Genomic DNA, 23,354 nt, shown 5'->3' with positions numbered 1-23,354 from the left:
CCAAGTTAAATCAAATATGAAGGCCACATGGATAATTATAAATGATTTGGTTGGGAAGAAAGAACAATTACCAAAAACAGACTTTAAATTAAACGATTGTATTATTGATCAGGAAAATGTAGCAGATGCATTTAATTCTTTTTTTTTGTTAATGTTGGCCCTAATCTGGCAAAAACATTTGATGATGTAAATGAAGATTTTTTGAAATTTTTGCCAGACCCGATTTCCTCATCGTTATTTTTAAACCCTACAAATCCCACAGAAATTATTAATATTACGAAAAAGTTGAATTCTAGTCAGGCAAGTGGATGTGACAGAATAAGCACATTAGTACTCAAACAAATTATATATCAAATTGCTGATCAACTTACTCACATATTCAACCTTTCCATACTGTCTGGAAAATGTCCCAATTCTTTAAAAATTGCTAAGGTAAACCCAGTGTTTAAGAAAAACGATTTTTGTCAAATTAGTAATTATAGACCAATTTCTATTCTTCCTAGTATTTCCAAAATTCTTGAAAAAATGATATATGATAGGTTTTATAAATTTTGCATAATCATGCAGTTTTGAATTTACATCAATATGGTTTCCGAAAGAATTATTCTACAGATTTGGCTTTGGTCCAGTTGTATGATCAAATTACAAACGCAATGGCAAATAGAAAACATGTTATAGGAGTTTTTATGGATATATCTAAGGCGTTTGATACGTTACAACATGATATTTTACTTAAAAAGTTACAGTTTTATGGTGTTCGCGGTGTTGCACTCTCGTGGTTAAAGGATTATTTATCATCTAGACAGCAATATCTTATACATAATGACATGTCGTCAAATTTTTTACCGATAAAATGTGGTGTGCCCCAGGGCTCAATATTAGGTCCCCTTCTCTTTTTGTTATATATCAATGATATTGTTAATTCGTCGTCTATATTATCATTTATATTATATGCCGATGACACGAATATTTTTTTTTTATTCCCACGATAATATAGAAACGTTGGTATCTACACCTAATGCTGAGTTACCAAATGTATCAAACTGGTTTAAGAAGAATACATTATCACTTAATATTGATAAAACAAATTATATTTATTTCAAGCATATGAAAACTCACACAGATGATCTTGTAAATAATATAAGGATTGATAATGTATTTCTTGAACGTAAAAGTTCTATTAAGTTTTTAGGCATTTTTATTGATGAAAACCTAAACTGGAATGATCACATACGTTATGTTGCAACCTGTATTTCTAGAAATATAGGTGTTCTTTCAAAGATGAAAAGTTATCTTCCTGAACATACTCTTTTTATGCTTTACAATTCTTTAATCCTACCATATATTATGTATTGTAATCTAGTGTGGGCTACAAGTTCAAAAACTAAACTCAACCCTATTTAATTACTACAAAAGAAAGCCATTCGCATCTGTACTGGATCACAATACTTAGCCCACACCAGTTCACTTTCTTATCAGTTAAAAACACTGAATATATTTGATATAAATACATTACATTCTTTGCTTTTTATGTTTCAGTATTTGAACAACTTAATTCCAAACATTTTTCACGATTTCTTTAAACTGAATTATACCGTTCATTCATATCCCACTCGTAATTCGCAAAATTTTCATTTAGTAAATCCCAGATTATTAATTGCACAAAAATCTATAAGACACAATGGACCAAATCTGTGGAATACACTCCCAGATTATATTAAATCATGTAAAACCTTATATTCTTTCAAGGCTACATTGAAAACTACATTACTGTCCGATTACAATCTATGAATATAGCATTTGAATATATATTTTGTTTTGTTTGATCACAAATTGTAAATTGGATTTAAAACTACATTAAATATACGCAATGTTTCTGTGTCTATCATTTCATTTCATTCCCATTATCTTCAGCATCACCACTATCACCTTCATCTTCATTATCACATTTTTCTTCATCATTATCCTGTCAACATCATCATACATCATCATCATCATCATCATCATACTTGACGTTACTCTTATTCGTATCTATGCACTAGGAATATAAAAAACATAATGTATTTACAGTGTTTTATATTTTGTAGTATTTCTCCATTCCGCAAACAATATAATTTTTTTGTGTGTATTATGTAGATAGGTCCCTGGGCTGCCACGTGCTCAAGCTTTTGCTTATAGTGGCAGTCCTTCTTCCGCATAATTTCTCAGATAATTATTTGGAAAATTGGTAATACGATTTATAACTTGTTAATGAAATTGATTTACACATCGATTTTCCTTCTTTGAATTATGTACTTGTAATCTGCGTACTGATATTCCATGTGATATTACTGAAAATAATTTTGATTTATGTATGAAATTGTGTTGGAAGAAAAATAAATCAAACAAACAAACAAACAAACAAATGTCGTTTCATTTGCAATGACATGATGATATGATAAACAGAAGCAGTTCCCCCGTAATTTTTTTCTTTCTTGTTCATTCTTACAAAATTCAGGGGAAGGGCATCGCCGGCATTTTCCAGATTTATCTTTTCTTATCATCGCCATACATTATTATGCAAACAAAGTAAGAAATAGAACACAATTAGGGAAATTGCATAATCACCGTAAATCAGTATATAGAGTTATGTTGTAATCTTACCAAAAAAACAACAACTAAACTTGTCAATTTTGAAACATATATGGTGGCCTCTTCAGACTCTAACGTGTAGTTATCATGGTTGTATAAGAAATGATGTCCATTTGTGACCATGCTGTGTTCAATCGAATCCAGGCCATCTGATCATGAACACCGTGGACTGTACGAACCCAAACGGGGGACGCCTCCCCATAGGCGTTGACGTGTTGCTGAGCGACTTCGCCGGTGGTGCCTCGGGGTACCCCATGACATTCTTCGGGGGGAAATACACAGGTTGGACACCAGATTTCCTTTTCCTTTGTCTCATCGGTAAATCTAGCAAATATGTGTACAGGCATGCATCATGTACATAAATACCTATATTCACACAAATCCTTATGTATCAAATAAAAGGTGCAAGATATATGTTTATATTCCATAACTGTGGGACCATCACGTCGGACGAGGCATGCAGTTGCTAGGCGGAAAGACTTACACTGTATACGTAGGTGTTCTGAAAACCTCGCTTTGTCTCTTTTTGGCAAGCTTTGCTATGCCTTTGTTAAGCTTTCTTTAGAACACACACACACACACTCATAATATATATATATATATATATATATATATATATATATATATATATATTGTAGTTGTTCCGCGTATTGGCAGTACTAGAAATAGCAATAATAAAGTCACAACAGAGGAATGCAGGGAATGCATTAATAGCCAATCTTGATTTAATGAATAATCCGAATTTTCGAGGAACCTTCCTCTTCTTCAGGGATGACAGTGCGAATATTCACAATGATTATTAAGAGTGAGGTGTTACTACCCTGCTAGCGCGCGCAATAAGTGTAACCAAAACAAAAAATAATAGATAATAACAACAAACGCATGTTGTGCGCTTATGAGTGTCATACTACACGTCATAATAGATAAGACGTCACACTAGGATTGCGCGCGCTGCACAAAAAGATCATGAGACAATAATAGCAATAATGGAAACGTCATAAAGGCAATGAAGTTAACATGATACAATGAAGGTGCCAATGGATTTTCACAGTGATATGTCAATATCCCACCAGCGCGCGTAGTCTCAGTGTAACCAAAACAAAGGATAACAAATAATAACAATAAACGCATGCTGAGTTGCGTGAATATATGAGTGCCATACTGTGCGTTATAACAGAGAAGACGTCACGCTGAGATGGCACGCGCTGCACAAAGGAGACAATAATTATGAACGATAATAGAAACGTCATAAAGGCAATGAAGTGATACAATCTGTCAAGTGCTTGTACGCATTATATACAGAGGAGAGACGAGAGACGAGAGAGCAAAAAGTAGGAAAGGAGGGAATAAGGAGAGAAGAAAGACACAAGAAAAAATGTCATAATATACATGAGGTACACTTACTCGTAACACATCAAGACTGCGCAAGTTGTCTAGTACCAGAAAAATAAACTGAAGACCTCTACAAGGGTGAAATTATCAACAGCGGAGTAGCAACTGAAATTAGTTATCGGAAGAAAGTGTATGGGCTGAGCCAGGAAAGATCTTTGTTCATGCCTGTTTCAAAACTGCGGCTCCGAACAATGAAACGCAGTTCTGCCCACTTCCTGTCTTCAGCCGATTTGTAACCCCCGCCAAAGATGCAGACTTTCAAGTCTTTCATCGAATGGCGGGGGTCACTGAAGTGGTTCGCCACTGGAGTATCTTTATGCTTGAGGATTGAGCTTTTGTGGTTATTGAACCTCATGCGAAACTTCGTGCTTGTCTCACCTATGTATGACACCCCTGGGCATTTACTGCACATAATACAGTAAAGCACATTGCTAGAGTCGCATGTGTGGTCCGGTGGTTTGATTCTGAGTGACGGAGAGATTTGCACCACTGTTTCTGTCACCAGATGGTTACAAATTTGACATCGTGGTTTGTCGCACCTCTTGTTACCTTTTGGGGTTGCAGGTTTTGGTAACTCACTCTGCACCAGAAGTGATCTCAAGTTGGGCGGTTGTCTTTGGGAGTGTAGAGGTGGTTCCCCCAATATTGTAGAAAGTCTGGGATCAAGTTGAATATTCGTCCACTCTTTCTTGGTCGTGGAGACAAACTTTTTGACTTGTGGGTGGAATGTAGTAACGAGAGGAATGCGATCGTTCCTCTCATCTTTAGGTTTAGAGTCTAACAGGTCTTCTCTCCGTTTTTCATTGACCTTTTTGAGCGCATTATTCACGAGGCGAACTGGATAACCCCTTCTGACAAAATGTTCTCCCAGACGTACAGCATCTTCTTCAAACACCTTGGGGTCAGAGGTGATCCGCTTATATCTGACTAGTTGGCTGTACACAATTGATTGCTTTGTGTGCAAGGGGTGGAACGAATTGTAATCTAAGTAGGTGAAGGAATCCGTGGGTTTAACATACACACTGGTGGAAAGCAAGTTACCATTCTTAGACACGTTGACATCCAGGAAGTGGATTTCCTCTCTGGAGCTCTCCATTGTGAACTGGATGTGACGATTATGTTTGTTAAATGCCTCGTGAAAGGCTGCGAGGTCTTTTTCACTGTGGGGCCAGATTATGAAAATGTCGTCGATGTATCTCAGATACATTGAGGGTTGGAGAGTGCATTTAGAGAGGAAATCTTCTTCCAGGACTGCCATATATATGTTAGCGTACACGGGCGCCATCTTGGTCCCCATGGCGGTACCTTTTCGTTGAAGGTAGTGTTTGCCGTCAAACTCAAAGTAATTGTGCTTCAATATGAACTCGGTCATGGACGTTATATCATCGATGTCATTGTTGGGTACGTCCAGTTTTGTGAGGAACGTACGAAGAGCGTCTACACCGTGATCGTGTGGGATGTTGGTGTAAAGGCTCTTCACGTCCATGGTTACGAGTAGGCAGTCTGAGCTGAGGGTTCCAGACTTAATCTTGTTAAGAAAATCCGTCGTGTCTTTCACGTAACTTTTGATTTTGGGTAGGTACGTCTGAAGTTTTTTGTCAACAGTTTTTGACATTGGTTCTGTCAGAGAATCAACGCTTGAGACGATAGGTCTGCCAGGAGGGATTACATGCTTATCCCTGGCTTCCTTAATCATTTTTTGAACGTCAGACACCCCTGCATCAGATGCGGTCTCCACCATATTGGGAAGTTTGTGAATCTTAGGTAATAGGTAGAATTTACTCACCCGGGGATTGTCAGGGACCAGTGTACGCTCAGAGCTATTAGCAGACTTAAGGTTCTTTACACATTGTTGGGCTTGCTCGTGATATTCTGGCGTGGGGTCTTCAACCAGGGGATGGTAGAAATCCTTGTCTGAGAGCTGGCGTTGAGCCTCAGCGATGTAGTCCTTCGTGTCTAAAATCACCACGGCTCCGCCTTTGTCCGCCGGCTTGATGACGATGTCCGCGTTGTTCTTCAACGTGTTGATTGCTCGGAGTTGTTCCTTCTCTTGTTGGCTGGGTCGTTGCTCGTTGACGTGACAGAGGAAGTTGTCGAGATGTCGCTCCACTGCAGAGGTGTAGTGGTCAATATATGGATTCCTTCCAGTTGGAGGGGTCCACTTAGCCTTCGTCAGCGATGGTGGTTGCGAGATGGGTTGGGCGCGTGTCATATCGGCTGAGTCGTCTTTTTTGGCGAAGAACTCCCGGAGTCTCACACGTCTGTTATTTTCATAATCTGGCCCCACAGTGAAAAAGACCTCGCAGCCTTTCACGAGGCATTTAACAAACATAATCGTCACATCCAGTTCACAATGGAGAGCTCCAGAGAGGAAATCCACTTCCTGGATGTCAACGTGTCTAAGAATGGTAACTTGCTTTCCACCAGTGTGTATGTTAAACCCACGGATTCCTTCACCTACTTAGATTACAATTCGTTCCACCCCTTGCACACAAAGCAATCAATTGTGTACAGCCAACTAGTCAGATATAAGCGGATCACCTCTGACCCCAAGGTGTTTGAAGAAGATGCTGTACGTCTGGGAGAACATTTTGTCAGAAGGGGTTATCCAGTTCGCCTCGTGAATAATGCGCTCAAAAAGGTCAATGAAAAACGGAGAGAAGACCTGTTAGACTCTAAACCTAAAGATGAGAGGAACGATCGCATTCCTCTCGTTACTACATTCCACCCACAAGTCAAAAAGTTTGTCTCCACGACCAAGAAAGAGTGGACGAATATTCAACTTGATCCCAGACTTTCTACAATATTGGGGGAACCACCTCTACACTCCCAAAGACAACCGCCCAACTTGAGATCACTTCTGGTGCAGAGTGAGTTACCAAAACCTGCAACCCCAAAAGGTAACAAGAGGTGCGACAAACCACGATGTCAAATTTGTAACCATCTGGTGACAGAAACAGTGGTGCAAATCTCTCCGTCACTCAGAATCAAACCACGGACCACACATGCGACTCTAGCAATGTGCTTTACTGTATTATGTGCAGTAAATGCCCAGGGGTGTCATACATAGGTGAGACAAGCACGAAGTTTCGCATGAGGTTCAATAACCACAAAAGCTCAATCCTCAAGCATAAAGATACTCCAGTGGCGAACCACTTCAGTGACCCCCGCCATTCGATGAAAGACTTGAAAGTCTGCATCTTTGGCGGGGGTTACAAATCGGCTGAAGACAGGAAGTGGGCAGAACTGCGTTTCATTGTTCGGAGCCGCAGTTTTGAAACAGGCATGAACAAAGATCTTTCCTGGCTCAGCCCATACACTTTCTTCCGATAACTAATTTCAGTTGCTACTCCGCTGTTGATAATTTCACCCTTGTAGAGGTCTTCAGTTTATTTTTCTGGTACTAGACAACTTGCGCAGTCTTGATGTGTTACGAGTAAGTGTACCTCATGTATATTATGACATTTTTTCTTGTGTCTTTCTTCTCTCCTTATTCCCTCCTTTCCTACTTTTTGCTCTCTCGTCTCTCGTCTCTCCTCTGTATATAATGCGTACAAGCACTTGACAGATTGTATCACTTCATTGCCTTTATGACGTTTCTATTATCGTTCATAATTATTGTCTCCTTTGTGCAGCGCGTGCCATCTCAGTGTGACGTCTTCTCTGTTATAACGCACAGTATGGCACTCATATATTCACGCAACTCAGCATGCGTTTATTGTTATTATTTGTTATCCGTTGTTTTGGTTACACTGAGACTACGCGCGCTGGTGGGATATTGACATATCACTGTGAAAATCCATTGGCACCTTCATTGTATCATGTTAACTTCATTGCCTTTATGACGTTTCTATTATTGCTATTATTGTCTCATGATCTTTTTGTGCAGCGCGCGCAATCCTAGTGTGACGTCTTATCTATTATGACGTGTAGTATGACACTCATAAGCGCACAACATGCGTTTGTTGTTATTATCTATTATTTTTTTGTTTTGGTTACACTTATTGCGCGCGCTAGCAGGGTAGTAACACCTCACTCTTAATAATCATTGGGTGATTTCAAGTTCGGTGCTAGCGTTAGTGCTAGTGCTATCTCAGCACTAACACCGGCGATAAAACCGAACTTGAAATCACGTCGGTGTTGGGAGTTGACCTCAAAATTATGACGTATTTCCGGTAGTTGGTGCTAGGCTCGGTGTTCAATGTCGTCTGCTGAACCGAGCTCCGCCGTTTGTGTTAGCGATTTACGTGCTTTTTCGCCATTGACTAACACTAGCCCCTAGGGATTATCATTTTCGTCATTTCAAGTTCGGTGCTGGTGTTAGCGTTGCCGTACGAGACTCTTATGTACGTCCATAAGTAGTTGCACGTTTTACGTGCAAAGTCTATGCTAATGCAGTGGTCGCCCACGTAACGTACACGAACACTCTCGACATGGCTTTCTAAATCCGAGCCTGGGAGCAAATTTAAGATAGTTGTATTTAGGGGAGTGGATGAAATTTGTGGAATTTTAATCTGTCTTCCTCACCAAGTCTCTAAAACTGAGCAATTTTGTCTACATCTTTTAATATTTTACTGTAATCACGCGCAATCACTTTTTTTCGTCGCGCAATTACCGCGGAGCTCGCGGTGCTGTGATTCCAACACCTAGTGCTGGTGATCGATAATTTTGATCGGTATCGCCTCGTTAATCTGACCGTCGGTGTTGGAGCTCGATTTAACGCTGTTATTTGGGGGCTAGCACTAGCACTAGCACTAGCACCGAACTTGAAATCACCCATTGTGAATATTCGCACTGTCATCCCTGAAGAAGAGGAAGGTTCCTCGAAAATTCGGATTATTCATTAAATCAAGATTGGCTATTAATGCATTCCCTGCATTCCTCTGTTGTGACTTTATTATTGCTATATATATATCATACAATTAATGCGCTCAATTGTGTAGCTTAGTTACCTACTTGAAAATTAGTCGCTTCATGCTTTCGTGACGCTAACATGCATCAAAAATATTCTTATTAAAAAAAGAAAATAACTGAACAAATATTATGACATCAAGCAATAAGTATAATAAAAGTGATCTAAATCGCATGACAATCTTTTCATGAACGTATTCTGTTATGTTAAAGGGTGTGTACAGTTCTGGTCGAGGTGAGGATTTAGCTTTTAACATTTTGCGAGATATTCAGAAACCACTCTATGAGATGTCACAGAGCATGCAATTGTAAGGGGTATCAAACGTTTATTTGATGAAAATCGGTCTTGAAGTGGCCGAGATACAAGGTGAAACAAAGAGATCCTAATAAAGTTGGGGCATGTAATCTTTCATTATTATCACTTTTTTGGATATCTCAGCCATATGAAAACCAATTTTCATCACATAAACGTTCAATCATTCGAAAAATTACATGCTCTTTCATATTTCATAAGAGGTTTCTCATTATCTCACTTAGGAATGTTAAAACCATGATACCCCACCTCAACCAGTACTGTATAGCCCCTTTAATTTCATATCTTATTCACATTCCTTTTAGGCAGTATTTAAGAACCTGAGCTCAAATCGGTATGATTTTGATAAGCTAACAAGTGTACACTGTACAACTACAAGAAGTAGGCAATATGTACATGCCATTTTAACGTGGGCACAGCATCAATGTGCACTATAAGCACACAGTGTAACTGTGGAGCGAGAATATAAATGATATCCTTTTGCTGGCGTTCCAAATCTTTGAAGCCTTTCTTGAAAACGAATTCCCTCCCCCTTTTTTTTTTGTTTACAAAAGCATGCCACAGAAAAATGTTAGAATTGCCTTGAGAATTCACACCGAGAGATACGCCGTTAAAATGTAAATAGCATAAAGGCCCCGGAATGATTGCCCATGCAGCAAGGAAAGTCGACTCGAACGAAAAGCCAGTGGTATTTGCTACAAAAGAATGATTTTTACAATCCAATCCATTGAAGAAAGAGTTTTGCACTGCGTTTCAACCGTGCACGTCACAATACATTCTCGACGTTAGCCAATTGAAACGCACTGCACTGTGCATTTACAATGTGATAAATATGTGCAGGCAGCACATACAGTGTGTATGTAAGTATGCGTAAATGTATGAAAAAAGATATCGAAAGAATGATCACGTGTTATTGAAATGCATTGCATGCCTTACCTTTGATCTGTTTTGTACTGCTCAGACGAATGGAAAGAGCAATTCATTCGGAACGAACGCAAGAAATTACTCTCCTACAAGGCACAAGTGGTGCACGATGTAAAGCCCGTCGTGTTCTGCCCAATCGCTGGATACTTCATAGAAGCGCATCCCTCCGATGAGTAAGTCACGGTAATGAATGTGAAACACTCACAAACACACACACACACACACCAACACACACGAACCACACACTGATATATGTATATATATATATATATATATATATATATATATATATATAAAGGGGTGCTACCCAACACCAGCCACGTCTATATGTGCAAGATTTGCTGTCAATAGGTTTACTGTCCTTTCACCGCCATGTTGTGGTTAAGTCCTTTGATGTCAGTATATATATATATATATATATATATATATACATATATATCTTGTGTGTTTATGAAATCTATACTACATATGCATGAATACATACAGTGTGTATTTACATATATACATATTATGAACATGTGAGATAAGATGATCCCTCGACTGAAATTGAAATTCCTCTTACTGTTCCCCCTCACCTTCTTTTTTTCTAAATAGCACAAGCTGTAAAATTAGTCTCCGCCGGGAGTCGAACCCGGGTCTTTGGCATGGAACGCCAAAGCCTTAACCGCTCGGCCACGGGAGACTTCAAAGCGGTTCAGGCAGACCTAAGCTTGATTACCCAGCAGACCAATTCTTCAACCCTTTATGTGCGTATCTGAGTGACCACTACCTTGTATATTGCACTTGGGGTACAAAGAACAAGAACCATAAACAAAATGTACATATAATAAGGTGTCTCGAAATGCTGGTAAATGCAATAAGAATAATGGAACCACGTAGAAACATACCATAATGTTATTAAATCATATCATGAATTTGAAAAAAAGAAAAGTTATTAAGTGTGAGGAATGAATTTGTACCGCTTAAAAAGAAAAGCGTAAAGACAAAAAAAAAATCTTCTTGGATAACAGAAGAAAGTTTATATATAATGCGTCCAAGAGATCGACAAAAACTCATTTCTAAATCATCTAAAACTCAGAGTGAGTGATAGTTTACGAAGTTTACTTTACACGAAGCTTAGAAATGAAGTTACTATGAAATGTCGTCAGACGAAGAAAGAATACATAAGTCATGTCATTTATTCCAGCAATGGTAACTCAAAAGATGTCTGGAAATCTTTAAAGTTTATTACTCCTGCAAAGAATACATTCAAGCAAATAGAATACATTGTGAATAATAACACGCAATTCAAGGATAAAGTTGATATGTCAAATTTTTTTTAATGCATATTTCACAAAAATAGGAGATGCGATTTGCAAGAGTCATGATCAAAGAACAGAGGAAGAGATTGCAAAATGAGTACCGAAATGGAGCTCCTTGTTCTCGTTTGAATATGTAATTAAAGACACTGTGAAGGTGGTTGAAAGTATGCCAATGAAAAACTCCTATGGAATGGACACTATACGTTTATAAAATTGATAAAGCCTGTTATGAGTAAAATTTCAAAGTCACTTCTATATATATTTAATTTTTCGTTGAATTGTGGTTGCATTCCAGAACAATGGAAGGTCTCAAAAGTTGCGCCAGTGTATAAAAGTGGTAGTCGAAGTGAGATGGATAATTACAGACCCATATCTTTTTGTCTGTTGTTACAAAGAAAATTGAAAAGCTCATCTTTTATCAGTTGTATGATTATCTGAATAGAAATTATATCATTAACCCAAATAAATCAAGCTTCAGACCTGCCCATTCCACTATGACTGTTTTACTTTGTGTCAGAGAAGAAATGCTCCATAAATTAGATAAGGGTAAAATGGTTGGAATGGTCGCCATTGACCCCAAAAAGGCATTAGACACAGTCAATCTGCGACACTTCTTCATAAGTTATCTCTCCTTGGACAATGTTGGACTGAATAGTAATTCGTGTAAATGCTTCTGTAAATTTCTCCGTGATTGTGGTCTGTATACTGGTATTTACGGCTCCATATCTGAGCCTAGGTATGTAACATGTGGAATCCCACAGGGCTCTACGTTAGAGCTCTTGTTATTGTGTACATCACCGATTTGCCTGATTGCATTAAGGAATGTAAGGTCCATTATACCATGACGATACGTGTCTTTATTTACCTAGCAAGGATCTCCGTCAAATACAAAGAGGTCTCTCAATAACGACTTGACGTGCTTGTCACAATGGTTGAAAGTAAACTTCCTCGCTCTGAATGTGAAAAAGTGTGAAGTGAAGTTAGTAGGTTCCAGAAAGAGGAATAGGAACAAGGTGTTGAGAGTCAGCATTGATGAATCTGAGGTTCCCTCTGTTACTTGCTGTAAAATTCATACTTAGGAGTTTATCTTGACCAACATCTTGATTGGAGCAAACAGGTGGATAGGGTGACAAAAAGCACAGTGAAAAGTCTGTATTTATTGAAAAAAAATACGATTTTGTATAACTGAAAAAAAAAATGCTCTTGTATTTATCAAGTCCATTATAAGAGTAAATTCATTGTATGGGGTAATCTGCAAAAAACGGATTCTGAAAAGTTGCAAATTATTCAAAATAGAGTTTTGATAACTGTCCTTTTGGTTGAACCAATGTACTCAGCAATCTACAAACGTCTGTCATTAGATACTTTGGAAAAACGAAGATATAAACAATTACTACATGTTATGTATTGATTTGATTGATTTTTATTGTTCCACATCTCAAACACAAATAACATGATACAATCGATTGAACATAAGACTGGACATAGTGTCGTAATTAAAGAATACAAGAGAAGACAATTAACCATGAAATGTGGGAACCTACTAAAAAGCAGAGCTTGTAATTTATAGGTCCCTATATAGATGAAAATGTTGGTCTTCTTACACAACCTAGTAACGAAAACTATGAAAGGAAGGAAATGGACGTAAAGGAAAAGAGAGCAAAAAGAGCAATAGAAACAAATAAAATACATGAGAGCATAACGAAATAGCCGCTGTATTGCGCTTGCAAGATTCCTCGTCACCCGAGCAATTTAGTTACGTAACTGTAAGAATGCGCAAAAATGCATATGATACATAATGGTTCATTAATTCAGGATTAGCCTTGACATAAATGACTCAGTCAAAAGAACGAAAAGCAAACCCGGAATACCTAATAAACAACGAATCTGATAAAGAGGAGGAAGTCCGGATGAAGATTGCATGTTGTATGATTAGACATAAGCCTGCACGAGGATTTTTTTTTTTTAGTTTGCGTTTGAAGCAATTCAGTAACAACAATTCAGTGATGTTAGAGTCGAGGCTATTCCAGAATGTCGGACCTGTATGAACTAATGTTTTAAGAGCAAATGCAGTTCTTTTGGGGGAAAGTGGAATAAATTTTCCTGTCTTGTAAGGTAGGAATGTAAAGCTTTATTTTTTGAACAAACATGGGAGTAAAAGCATAAGGTAATTCATCCTTACTTAACTGGTACATAGATATCCCAAGGGAGTAAGAATATACATGTATATCAAAAATCTTTAGTACGTTATTACTTTCAAAAGTTGGCTTGTCGGTGCTAAATAATTCGTACAATTGATAATCTTTATAGCTCGCTTTTGTATTCTGAAGATAGATTCCATGCATATTTTGGAACAATTCCCCCATGCCAGTATACTACAATGAAGATAGGGAAGTAATAAAATCGAATATAAACTATATTATACGTTATATATATATATATATGGGGAAAACCTGCTTAATCTTGTGCATAACTCCCAAATTTCGTGAGAGTAACTTGCATAGATGTATAACATTTCTAATGGAATGTTTTCAGATTGTGTATTGCAATTTTTTGAAGAACATACAGCAAATTATTTTCTTTTTAGAAACAGTACAAAGAAATTTGTATTGTGTAAAGCAAAAACAGCAGTTCGAAAAAGAATTCTTGCCTTTACAGGAGTCCAGAGTTAGAATCAGTCAGCATATGTGACCCTGCACCTCAAAACAAACAAAAAGTCGCCAAACATGAATTTTTAGTTAAGACCATATTCTGAAAGATCAGACTTTAAGCTTTAAAATGATGTATAACTCAAATCAAATGGACTCTCCTAACCTATCTAACTATTGGAAAGAAAGCACAAACTCAGGAAAGGTGTGAACTGAGAAAAGAGGCTCTGAAGTACAGTGTCTATTCAAGCACTTAATCTTTACCAAACCGTGCTGGCTGTGTGATGAATGGAACAAAAAACATGAAGTAAACCACCAGAGTAACAACAATGAAGGGATTATCAGATTAAACTGAAATTAAGCATGCCTCATTGACACATTCTGTCCATAATTATTGCCAACTTTCAAAGCAGTAGCACTATCCTTTCAAAAGTTACCAGAGTTGAAAGTGAAGAGTGTGGACAAGGTTTTTCAGAAATGAAAAAGCGGTTCTAAAGACACACCTAATCACACTATTCTACCAAAAATGTTCGAGATAAACTGCTAAAAAAACACATTTTCCTGCCCATTTATGATACCAAATTTTAGCATAATGTAAAAGAAGACCCGCTCTTTCAGAAAATATGAAAAAGTCAAGTTTGGCTAGGTTGACCCATTTCACTTACTTTCAGTCCTCACGCAAAATCAGTGAGTGCGACTTTATGTTCGTTTTGAGGTGCACGGTCACATATGAGTTGAAATGTAAGCTCTCGAAGATCTGTCCAGTTTCAAACGAGCTCTTGATATATTATTTTTTCTCTTTTTTCTCCTTCTATTTGATATTGTTGAATTAACATGTTACCACAGCTGTACTTTTTCAAATGTATCGTTGTTTTGTTGTTACCTGACACTTGTTCCTTTCTTTATTATAATTGTATATGCCATTTGTATGTATTTCTGCTATTTTTTATGTTGTTCACGGATTGGCAGAAGAACAGCTTTCTTGCCGTGATTAAATAAAATAAACTGAAACTGAAACTAACATTTTTGAAGCGCCATGAGCACTGAAAGGTGGACCTTTGCGTTATACAAGTAGCCACTTTTATAATGATATAAATTATAATTGTGTATATGTGTATATATATATATTTATATATATATATATATATATATATATATATATATATATATAGGCCTTTACTTGCATATTATACGCACCTCATGTCAATGCGTTTGAATGCAAATGTTTTCAGCCACTTGAATCATCACATTTATGCAACGTATGCGATGATGAAGCAAGCATATTCGACCAACAAAACGCTTTCCATTTGAAATATGGAATGTTAACAAAGTTATGAATTGAGAATGAATATTGTTCATTTTACAGATACTAATAATGTTATTGGCTGTAAATATTATATCGCGTCAAAAATAATGTTTGTGTGCAAGCGTGTTGGAAAGCAAGTATCCATTCGATGACAAGCGATTTCAATGTTCATTATTCTCAGAATGTAATTATAATGAAAATACGACGAATGAAACACCTGCCATGTACTGGTTATTTTTTAATCAAAGTACCTGAAAGGCATTATTTACCATCTTGCAGATGAAACAAAAACCTAGTGATTCAAAATTGTTCGAAAATGTGAGTTAGGGATAAAAAATTTGATCATTATAGTGTTATGCATGTTTAAATGGACAAATTGTGAACAATAATTATAATAAAATTGTTTTTAGACTAAACCGTCTACAGTCAGGTTTTTTTTTTAGAACAATAGTGATATCTCCTAATATTTCAGACTTTATTGCACATTTTTTATATGGTAGGATGTTTTGTGATACCACAGACCTACACATGCTATGCATCAAATATGATAACTCAAACATTTCTTAAATCACTGCTCCCAATGGTAAACAATACCTTTAACATAAAGATGGTAAATGATTAAAAAATTATGAATTTAAATGTAATATTACTTGGTCACCGTATTCAGTAATTCCTCTGCAAGATTGGCTTTCCATGTGCTAGTTTAGATATAGAACAAGGCACATTATAGTTCTAAAGTGTAATATTGACGGTGTTGCTAGTGCCTATACAAGATTCGACGAGAAGAAGTTCGTTAATCACGTCAGGGAGAATCTCAATTTCATGCTGATACTAAAGCATTCTGGGTTTTTTAGTATCAAATAATGATTATATTGTGAGGGAAAAGTACAATTTTAAGGCGTCGTTTTGCGCAATACCACTGGTATCTTCAATAATTTCTGTTTCGAGGAATACAATCCCCTAACTGAAAACTCAGTGATCATGTACTTGGTGTTAAAAAAAAAAAAATCCCACTATTGATCCTAAATATCTCGAAAACTATATATCAGATAACACCGTCATTGATAGTTGAATCAATAGCTGAATAGTGCACAGTTTACTTGGAGGTGATTTGAATATGAAAACATGAATCAGTTTCATTAAATCCATAGGCTCCAGATTTTGGTCAAATTTTAACCCTCTGTGCAAAACCTGAACTTTATACACAGGAACCAATGATGTGTATGTGAGTGTGTTCTTACGACAACCCTGACCAATGTACATGAATACTACTTGTTTAGAGCTCTGCTGACTAGACTTTCTTCGGTCTCTTGCTCTAAGGCACATGAATGCTTTAATTGATAATTCATGATGGATTGCCCTTGCACTGCTAGTCTCAATTCATGGTAAGAAGTGAAATGCATACACAGGAAAAACGTAATGTGCTTGCATAACTTACATTTCAGGATGAATAAAGACTAGCTGTGATAGTTGGGGTAAATACTGAATCTAGAGTGATACACGCAATTAAAAACAAAACAATAACAACAACAACTACAACAACAATAATTGCTCATGAATGAATAATTAAGTATCATTGTCCAGGACCATTGTCTGGGTGTTAACCACGCACTCCCATCATACACACAAATTGACCCCTGTGCAAAGTTACAGTTTTGTACAGAAGTTGAAAATAGAGCACAATCTGAATCCTAACTAACTTAAAAAATGAATCCCGAATATAATGAAACTGATTTATGCCTTCACTTTTAAATAGCCTAAACAATTGTACTATTCAGCTATTGCTCATATCAATGTCAGTGTTACCTGATATATAGTTTTTGAACTATTAAGGATCAAAAGTGGGATTTTTTTTTTGGAACACCTACACGGCATTCTACTGCTTTTTTTCAGTATCTACAGTGTTGGTGGTTACATTGTTTGTTGCAACTTCTGTTTTACCCTCCGCTCCCCAAAGATATCTTCGGAAAATCAACATCAGAAACGAACCAGATACCCTCAACGCATTGATCAACAAGCGCTGTCCACTTGTGAAAACATGGACTCCAAAACCAGGGTCCGTCTTGGATCTACAGAAGGCTATCCAAGGAGACAGGTACACATGCATCCTGACTTTTGTGGTTGACTAGAAGTTGACTATAGAAAGGAAATTAAACCCAAATAAACATGTTGATTTAATGAATGCTGATATCTTTGAAGGAGAAGAGTACTACATTTCGTGACGCCACGCCGGGACAATAATCTAATTAGAATTTAAAAAGAATTCCACAATATTTGAATCTTGGGGAAAGGGGGAATATACATTCCTGCGAGGTACTATTGACACATGTTAAGGGTAATGTCATTCCACCTGCTTTTTGAAAGAGCGTTATGCTAGAAAAGGAAAACATGCTGAATTTTCTGTATATTTTCTTCACATCGTTTTTCCTACATGAAGTCATAAACTGTAGTAGTTTTCCCACCCAGCGATGAAAAATTCAAAAATGCATAATTTGTTGAGACATTCTTTTTAGACTTCCCCCAAACTTTCACTTCATTTCATTTCATTTATCTTTTCTTTTTTTTTTTTTGCATGGTACAAAGAATCAAAGAAATCATTGTGACAGAGGACAGAGATATGAAAAGAGGAAAACAAATCAAAGTACCATACATGATTATCCCTAGCAAGCCTAACTTAATATTAGGGCCTCGTTAACTTTGCTGATGACAGTGTTCTACTGATATTGTTTCCTCCCTCAATCCAATTATATATTTGGGGTTCATTCTCCTAGAAAATAGAAAGAACTTAAAAATCACAAAATTTTGATGGCAAAGACAAATTAATGTTTCTCCATGAAAATCGGAACGTCCACTCTCCCCGAAAAAGATTATATATCATTTGACATCGCACCGATACATCATTTTACCTCATCAATGAGACCTTTGAATTATTTTGCTCCGGAAATATGATGTCCGCATTGAATACAATTGAATAGGTGACTAAAAATGATTCTAACGCTCACCAATGTGAGATGATGACGTCACCATGTGCAATTGCATAACAAATAATGTGCATAAAGGTGAAAGAACTTTGTTGAAAACAAAAATTAATAAATACACTGGCTTTGTCCTGAATCATGAATTGATTTCTCATTAACATGATTAGCCTAAATGGAATGATAACGATTTCCAGAGATGATCTTTAAGAATCTGAAAACATATTGTTTTCACTACATCTTATTTAAAGATGTTTTTCTTCTGCCTTAAAAATTCTTTGACGATGCAGAGACTACATTCAAGATCCGCCTGCCAGTACCAAACTATTCAAAGATAGGTAAGAGTTGCGCGTCAAGTCGTGTTTTTCTTTTTAAAAATCTTTAATTTGTCACCCTGAATGACGTTCCTTCTATCTTCTGAGGTTTGTCTTCCGTCCATGTTCTAAGCTCTTAGTTTATTACATGAATCATTGCCTAGTCTTGGATGGCGGTGTCATATGTCATAGATGAGGTTCTTTTGCAAAAGCAAACCCCACTCCTAGAAATCTTGTGGATATATTCAACAAAGTGATTTTGTTTTCTATACAGTATTCTTAGTTTCAATAAGTACAACACACGAAATATTATGCTTAAAGTAGATCTAAAATCATTTCATAGAATGCACATACTTACACATACTGGAACTTCATATGGAATTCTTTACCCGTTAAAGTTAAAGTTAAAACCAGCTATTTGTGCCCTCAAATTCTGTCACTGTGTCTATGACCTATTGCATTTTCTTCCTTCTCTAAGACATTTGGGGCGAGGTAACAGCTGGTATTTTAATTCCTTCTGCACTGTAACTGGTTGTTGAATGTCTTCTTTTTTTCTGGGGGGGGGGGGATTTGCAGGTGCATGTATTCCCTCCTTAATACACGCAATGTATAAATCTTTAATATTTTTTTAACCGTATTATTGTTCTTTTCAGAACTCAGAACACCTTTATTTACGATGGGCCAAAGTTTTGGAACTCACTTTCTAATGATATTGTAACAGCACGAACTTTGAATTCTTTCAAGAATAAATTGAAATTATTTTTATTGAAATCTTATAACATATTACCGAACTAGGTTTGTTTCATTAACTCAATTAATTTATCACTTATCTTTATATATATATATTATATATATATATATATATATATATATATATATATACACACTCAGCAAAAAAAGTAATTTCCCCCTAACATTTTTGAATATATCTCAAAAAGTGTTTCACGGATTTTCATAATTCAAACGGGAATGGATAGGAAATTTCATTACTCATAACATGAATGGCATATAATTGCCACCAGATATCATTATTGGTGTAAAAAAAAAAGCGCATTTTATGTCAAAATGCATGGGGAAAAAAGTTGCACTTTAATAGGCTATATGAAGCATATTGTATACATTTCCTATGTAAGTTAGCAAATGACCTTTCAAATTGTGTAATTCTCAGGAATTTCTTCAGGTACAATGTGCTTCCCTATTAAGCAGATGTTATGCATACTTTTTAAACAATAGCCTTTTCAATATGAAAATGTTGGGAGATGCCATGTGATTTGTAATTCCAATTTGGGTTGATCACATTAATGTGCCTTTGGCCATTTTGCATCATGCGATCAAGCTGTAGATCAGTTTGTTGAGGGAAATGGCATCGAAAGTATGGAGTGGCCTACAAGATCCCCTGACTGTAATCTAGTAGAGAATCTTTAGGATATCATTAAGCGGAAAGCAAGCAAGGAGGTGAAAATGACACTTTATTGCAATAATTTCAGCGCATCTTGCAGAGAGCATGGGCCAACATTGAGCAGCGCCAAGTACAAACTTCAGTTAACAGTATGAGGACGAGATGCCGGCTGGTCATTGAAGCGGATGGTGGACATATCAATTATCAAATACTTGACTGTATGCTCATGAAAAGAAAGAGATAGAAAAAATATGCAATAAACCATGCTTAAATGTTCAGAATCATGATTGATTGTTTGATTATTTGTGTAGAAGTCACTGCAAATCACTAAAGTGCAACTTTTATTTCCATGCATTTTGACATAAAATACATTTTTCACACCAATAATAATATCTGGTGGCAATGGTTTGCCACTCATGTTATGAGTGATAAAATTCTTTATCCATTTCCGTTTGAATTCTGAAAATCGGTAAAATACTTTTTGAGATATATCCAAAAATGTTAGGGGGGAACTTACTTTTTTTGCTGAGTGTATATATATATATATATATATATATATATATATAATATGCATTAATCATTACACATCAACTATTTTCTATCATGAGAGTAAAATAATCTGTCGAATATAAGTTCTCCTCAAATATGACAGTCATCGAACAATGCATCATTGTGTCTATTCTTTGCTTTTAATATGTCCGCCCTTTTGTAGTCTTTCTGGTATATGTACCATTCCCATCCGTGTAATATGCATATGTATATAGGCCTTATAAATGCAATTGTATGTCGTTACTCATCATCACATGTATCTTGTTGATGTACGTTTATCGAAATCACTACAAATTTGTTTTGTTTATGCATTGAATATCATTTCTCCTGTTTATTTAATGGAAATGAAAATAAAGTTGAACTTGAACTTGATTATACATGTAGTTCAAATTAAATAAGGATGGGAATGGAAATGGAAGGTTCCACTGAATAGCAAAACTTGTACTATATGGGACCCTCAGAAAATGAATGCGAAAACGAATAATGAATTAAATTAATGAAACTACAACACATATAAAACAAAATCAAATAAACCAATGTCAACTGACAAGAAATCAAATTAGGAAGGAAAAAAAGAGGGGGAAAAATGAAACTACAACACGTGCCATCGTGGACACAAGCAAACTGGATTCCATGATATAAGAGTAATAATAAAATACTACCTTGATTGAATATAATGCAAAGAATTGTGTACATGATAATACCGGTATAAGAATGCAGAAGAGCGGACATAAAAGAAGGAGAAAATACACACAATGGTAAACGATACTGCAACATCTGAGGACAGATTATTTTCCTCTAAAAAAAATATGATTCATATATATATATATATATATATATATATATATATATCAACACTTGAGAAAGGGCGGCGAGACGCTCGAAAATTTGTGTGAAGAAATAAACCGTTGGTGAATACAGCATGGACTTTGTTGCAGCTTTGTTACTTATCTTTTTATCTTGCCAACACGTGGACTACCTTATCAACATATATATATATATATATATATATACCGACGGACATATACCAAACGGATATAGTTGGTTTACAATGTTTTAACGTATTGAATATGCCGACGTCATACTGGATTCAAGTAATGAATGAATGAACAAATCGATTACAAACACTTCAAAATGACGAAGGAATAATCACACTGAAACCCTGATCACCTATATTATGAAATGCCCAACTTTGTCCAATACGTAATGTTGTTATCCAGAATGACGTTGCAGAGGTTTGTGCTCCTTCCTATATAAATCGGTCCACAGTTTCATCATCATTATTATTACCATTATCATTAGAGTTGTTCCATTTTGACTATCCGTCTTTCCAAGAACATGAATTAGCCCGGACTCTAAAATTTGTCTAATGAACTTAATGTAGGTCATAGCTTATGACGCCACAAACGACAATGATTAATTCTTCACTTTTTTTTTTCTCAGTGGGCCGTTTGGGCAATGCTCCGTGCTTGAAAGTTTATACCATTGACTACATAGTCAGTGATTTAAAGATCTTTAAGGTCGAAATAAAATCCAAAGAGGGGGGGGGGGGGGGGTTGGAAAATGCTATTTCATCCTGACCCCTGTGTATAACATCCATATCATATTTGCGCTGTTGAGTAATAGGGCCTTGCCTTTTTACATGTTTTACTGCTTCTGCATATCAAGAATTGATGTAAATGAAATTTGTCCTCCATTCGTTCATTATTGCAGTGTTAAAAGAGTAACGACAGGTAGATACGTGAGAAATTTGAGTACCATGGTAATTTTAGGTGGATGGCTTTTACTACTGTCAACAATCAAACTGCATGACAGAGAAAAAAATGACTACGTCACTACGATTTTGGTAAAGTTTTCGATATTACCCTTCAGCACTTCAGTTTGTATTTTCTTTTTATTTTGTAGCTGGAATTTCACGAAATACGTGAATGCCGTGAATGACAACATTTCAAGCGAAATCTTCTCATACCCGGAATGGATCCATGCATACTACGAGTGGGTCGGGTTTCACGACTACGACCTCATCGTGAGAGTAAGTCGACTCTCTCATCTGGCAAATTTGGGGCTTTCCTGATTATATGTCAAACCGATATGCTCATAACTTGAGTTAACTTGAGTTATTTGAGTTTGAAGTCTATGAAAACAAGGAAACTAAATAAAGTAGTGCATAAATGAATATTTTTTTATAATAATTTCAAAATGTTTCTTGTTATGTATCGCGTATCATAGAAAATATTTATTTTTCAATTTGATGATGACCTTACAACAACAACAACTAATACTAATTTATCTGTTTACTCTTCATAATGCATATAGACAGCAACACAATCTATCGCATGCTGTATATTATACTCAAAGGTGTAACGTCTCTCAATCTTTTCATTTTGTTTTTGAGTTGGAACGTTCATTTATAAAATTTTCCTACGTCTCATGCTTGGTTTTCAATGTTCATGCCCTGGAGGTACAGCAGATGAGGTTGTCTCTGTCGGGTCTATTTGCCTTTCTAATCTTTGAATTAGGGACAAGCCTATACTGGAAAGAACACAGTGAACCGCAGTGTGTTCATAGTGCGTTCACATAGTCGACTAAGTGAAAAAGCTCGAATTTAACAGTGTGAAGATGATTTCACACTGTGGTTTCCACAGAGTGTTCACATAGTAGTGCTTTGTTTCACACTGTGGATTGAAGACT

The 23,354-nt window shown here is 36.3% G+C and overlaps 1 protein-coding gene across 1 annotated transcript in view; it reads left to right on the top strand.

Moving 5' to 3' along the window:
• Positions 1 to 23,354, top strand: part of LOC139729728 (cytidine monophosphate-N-acetylneuraminic acid hydroxylase-like) — a 59,995-nt gene that overhangs the window by 12,228 nt on the left and 24,413 nt on the right. Inside the window, exons 7-11 of the mRNA XM_071640665.1 lie at positions 2,776 to 2,913; positions 10,209 to 10,344; positions 17,384 to 17,521; positions 18,692 to 18,739; positions 22,569 to 22,695. Of these exons, the coding sequence (XP_071496766.1) occupies positions 2,776 to 2,913; positions 10,209 to 10,344; positions 17,384 to 17,521; positions 18,692 to 18,739; positions 22,569 to 22,695 (587 nt within the window). The remainder of the gene's footprint in view (positions 1 to 2,775; positions 2,914 to 10,208; positions 10,345 to 17,383; positions 17,522 to 18,691; positions 18,740 to 22,568; positions 22,696 to 23,354) is intronic.

Source organism: Diadema antillarum, unplaced genomic scaffold (assembly GCF_040938485.1).
Source record: "Diadema antillarum isolate AM-2024a unplaced genomic scaffold, OU_Dant_1.0 seq00000256_RagTag, whole genome shotgun sequence".
Taxonomy (NCBI): domain Eukaryota; kingdom Metazoa; phylum Echinodermata; class Echinoidea; order Diadematoida; family Diadematidae; genus Diadema; species Diadema antillarum.
Note: the sequence above shows the minus strand (reverse complement) of the source record. Positions and strands in the feature narration are given on the sequence as shown.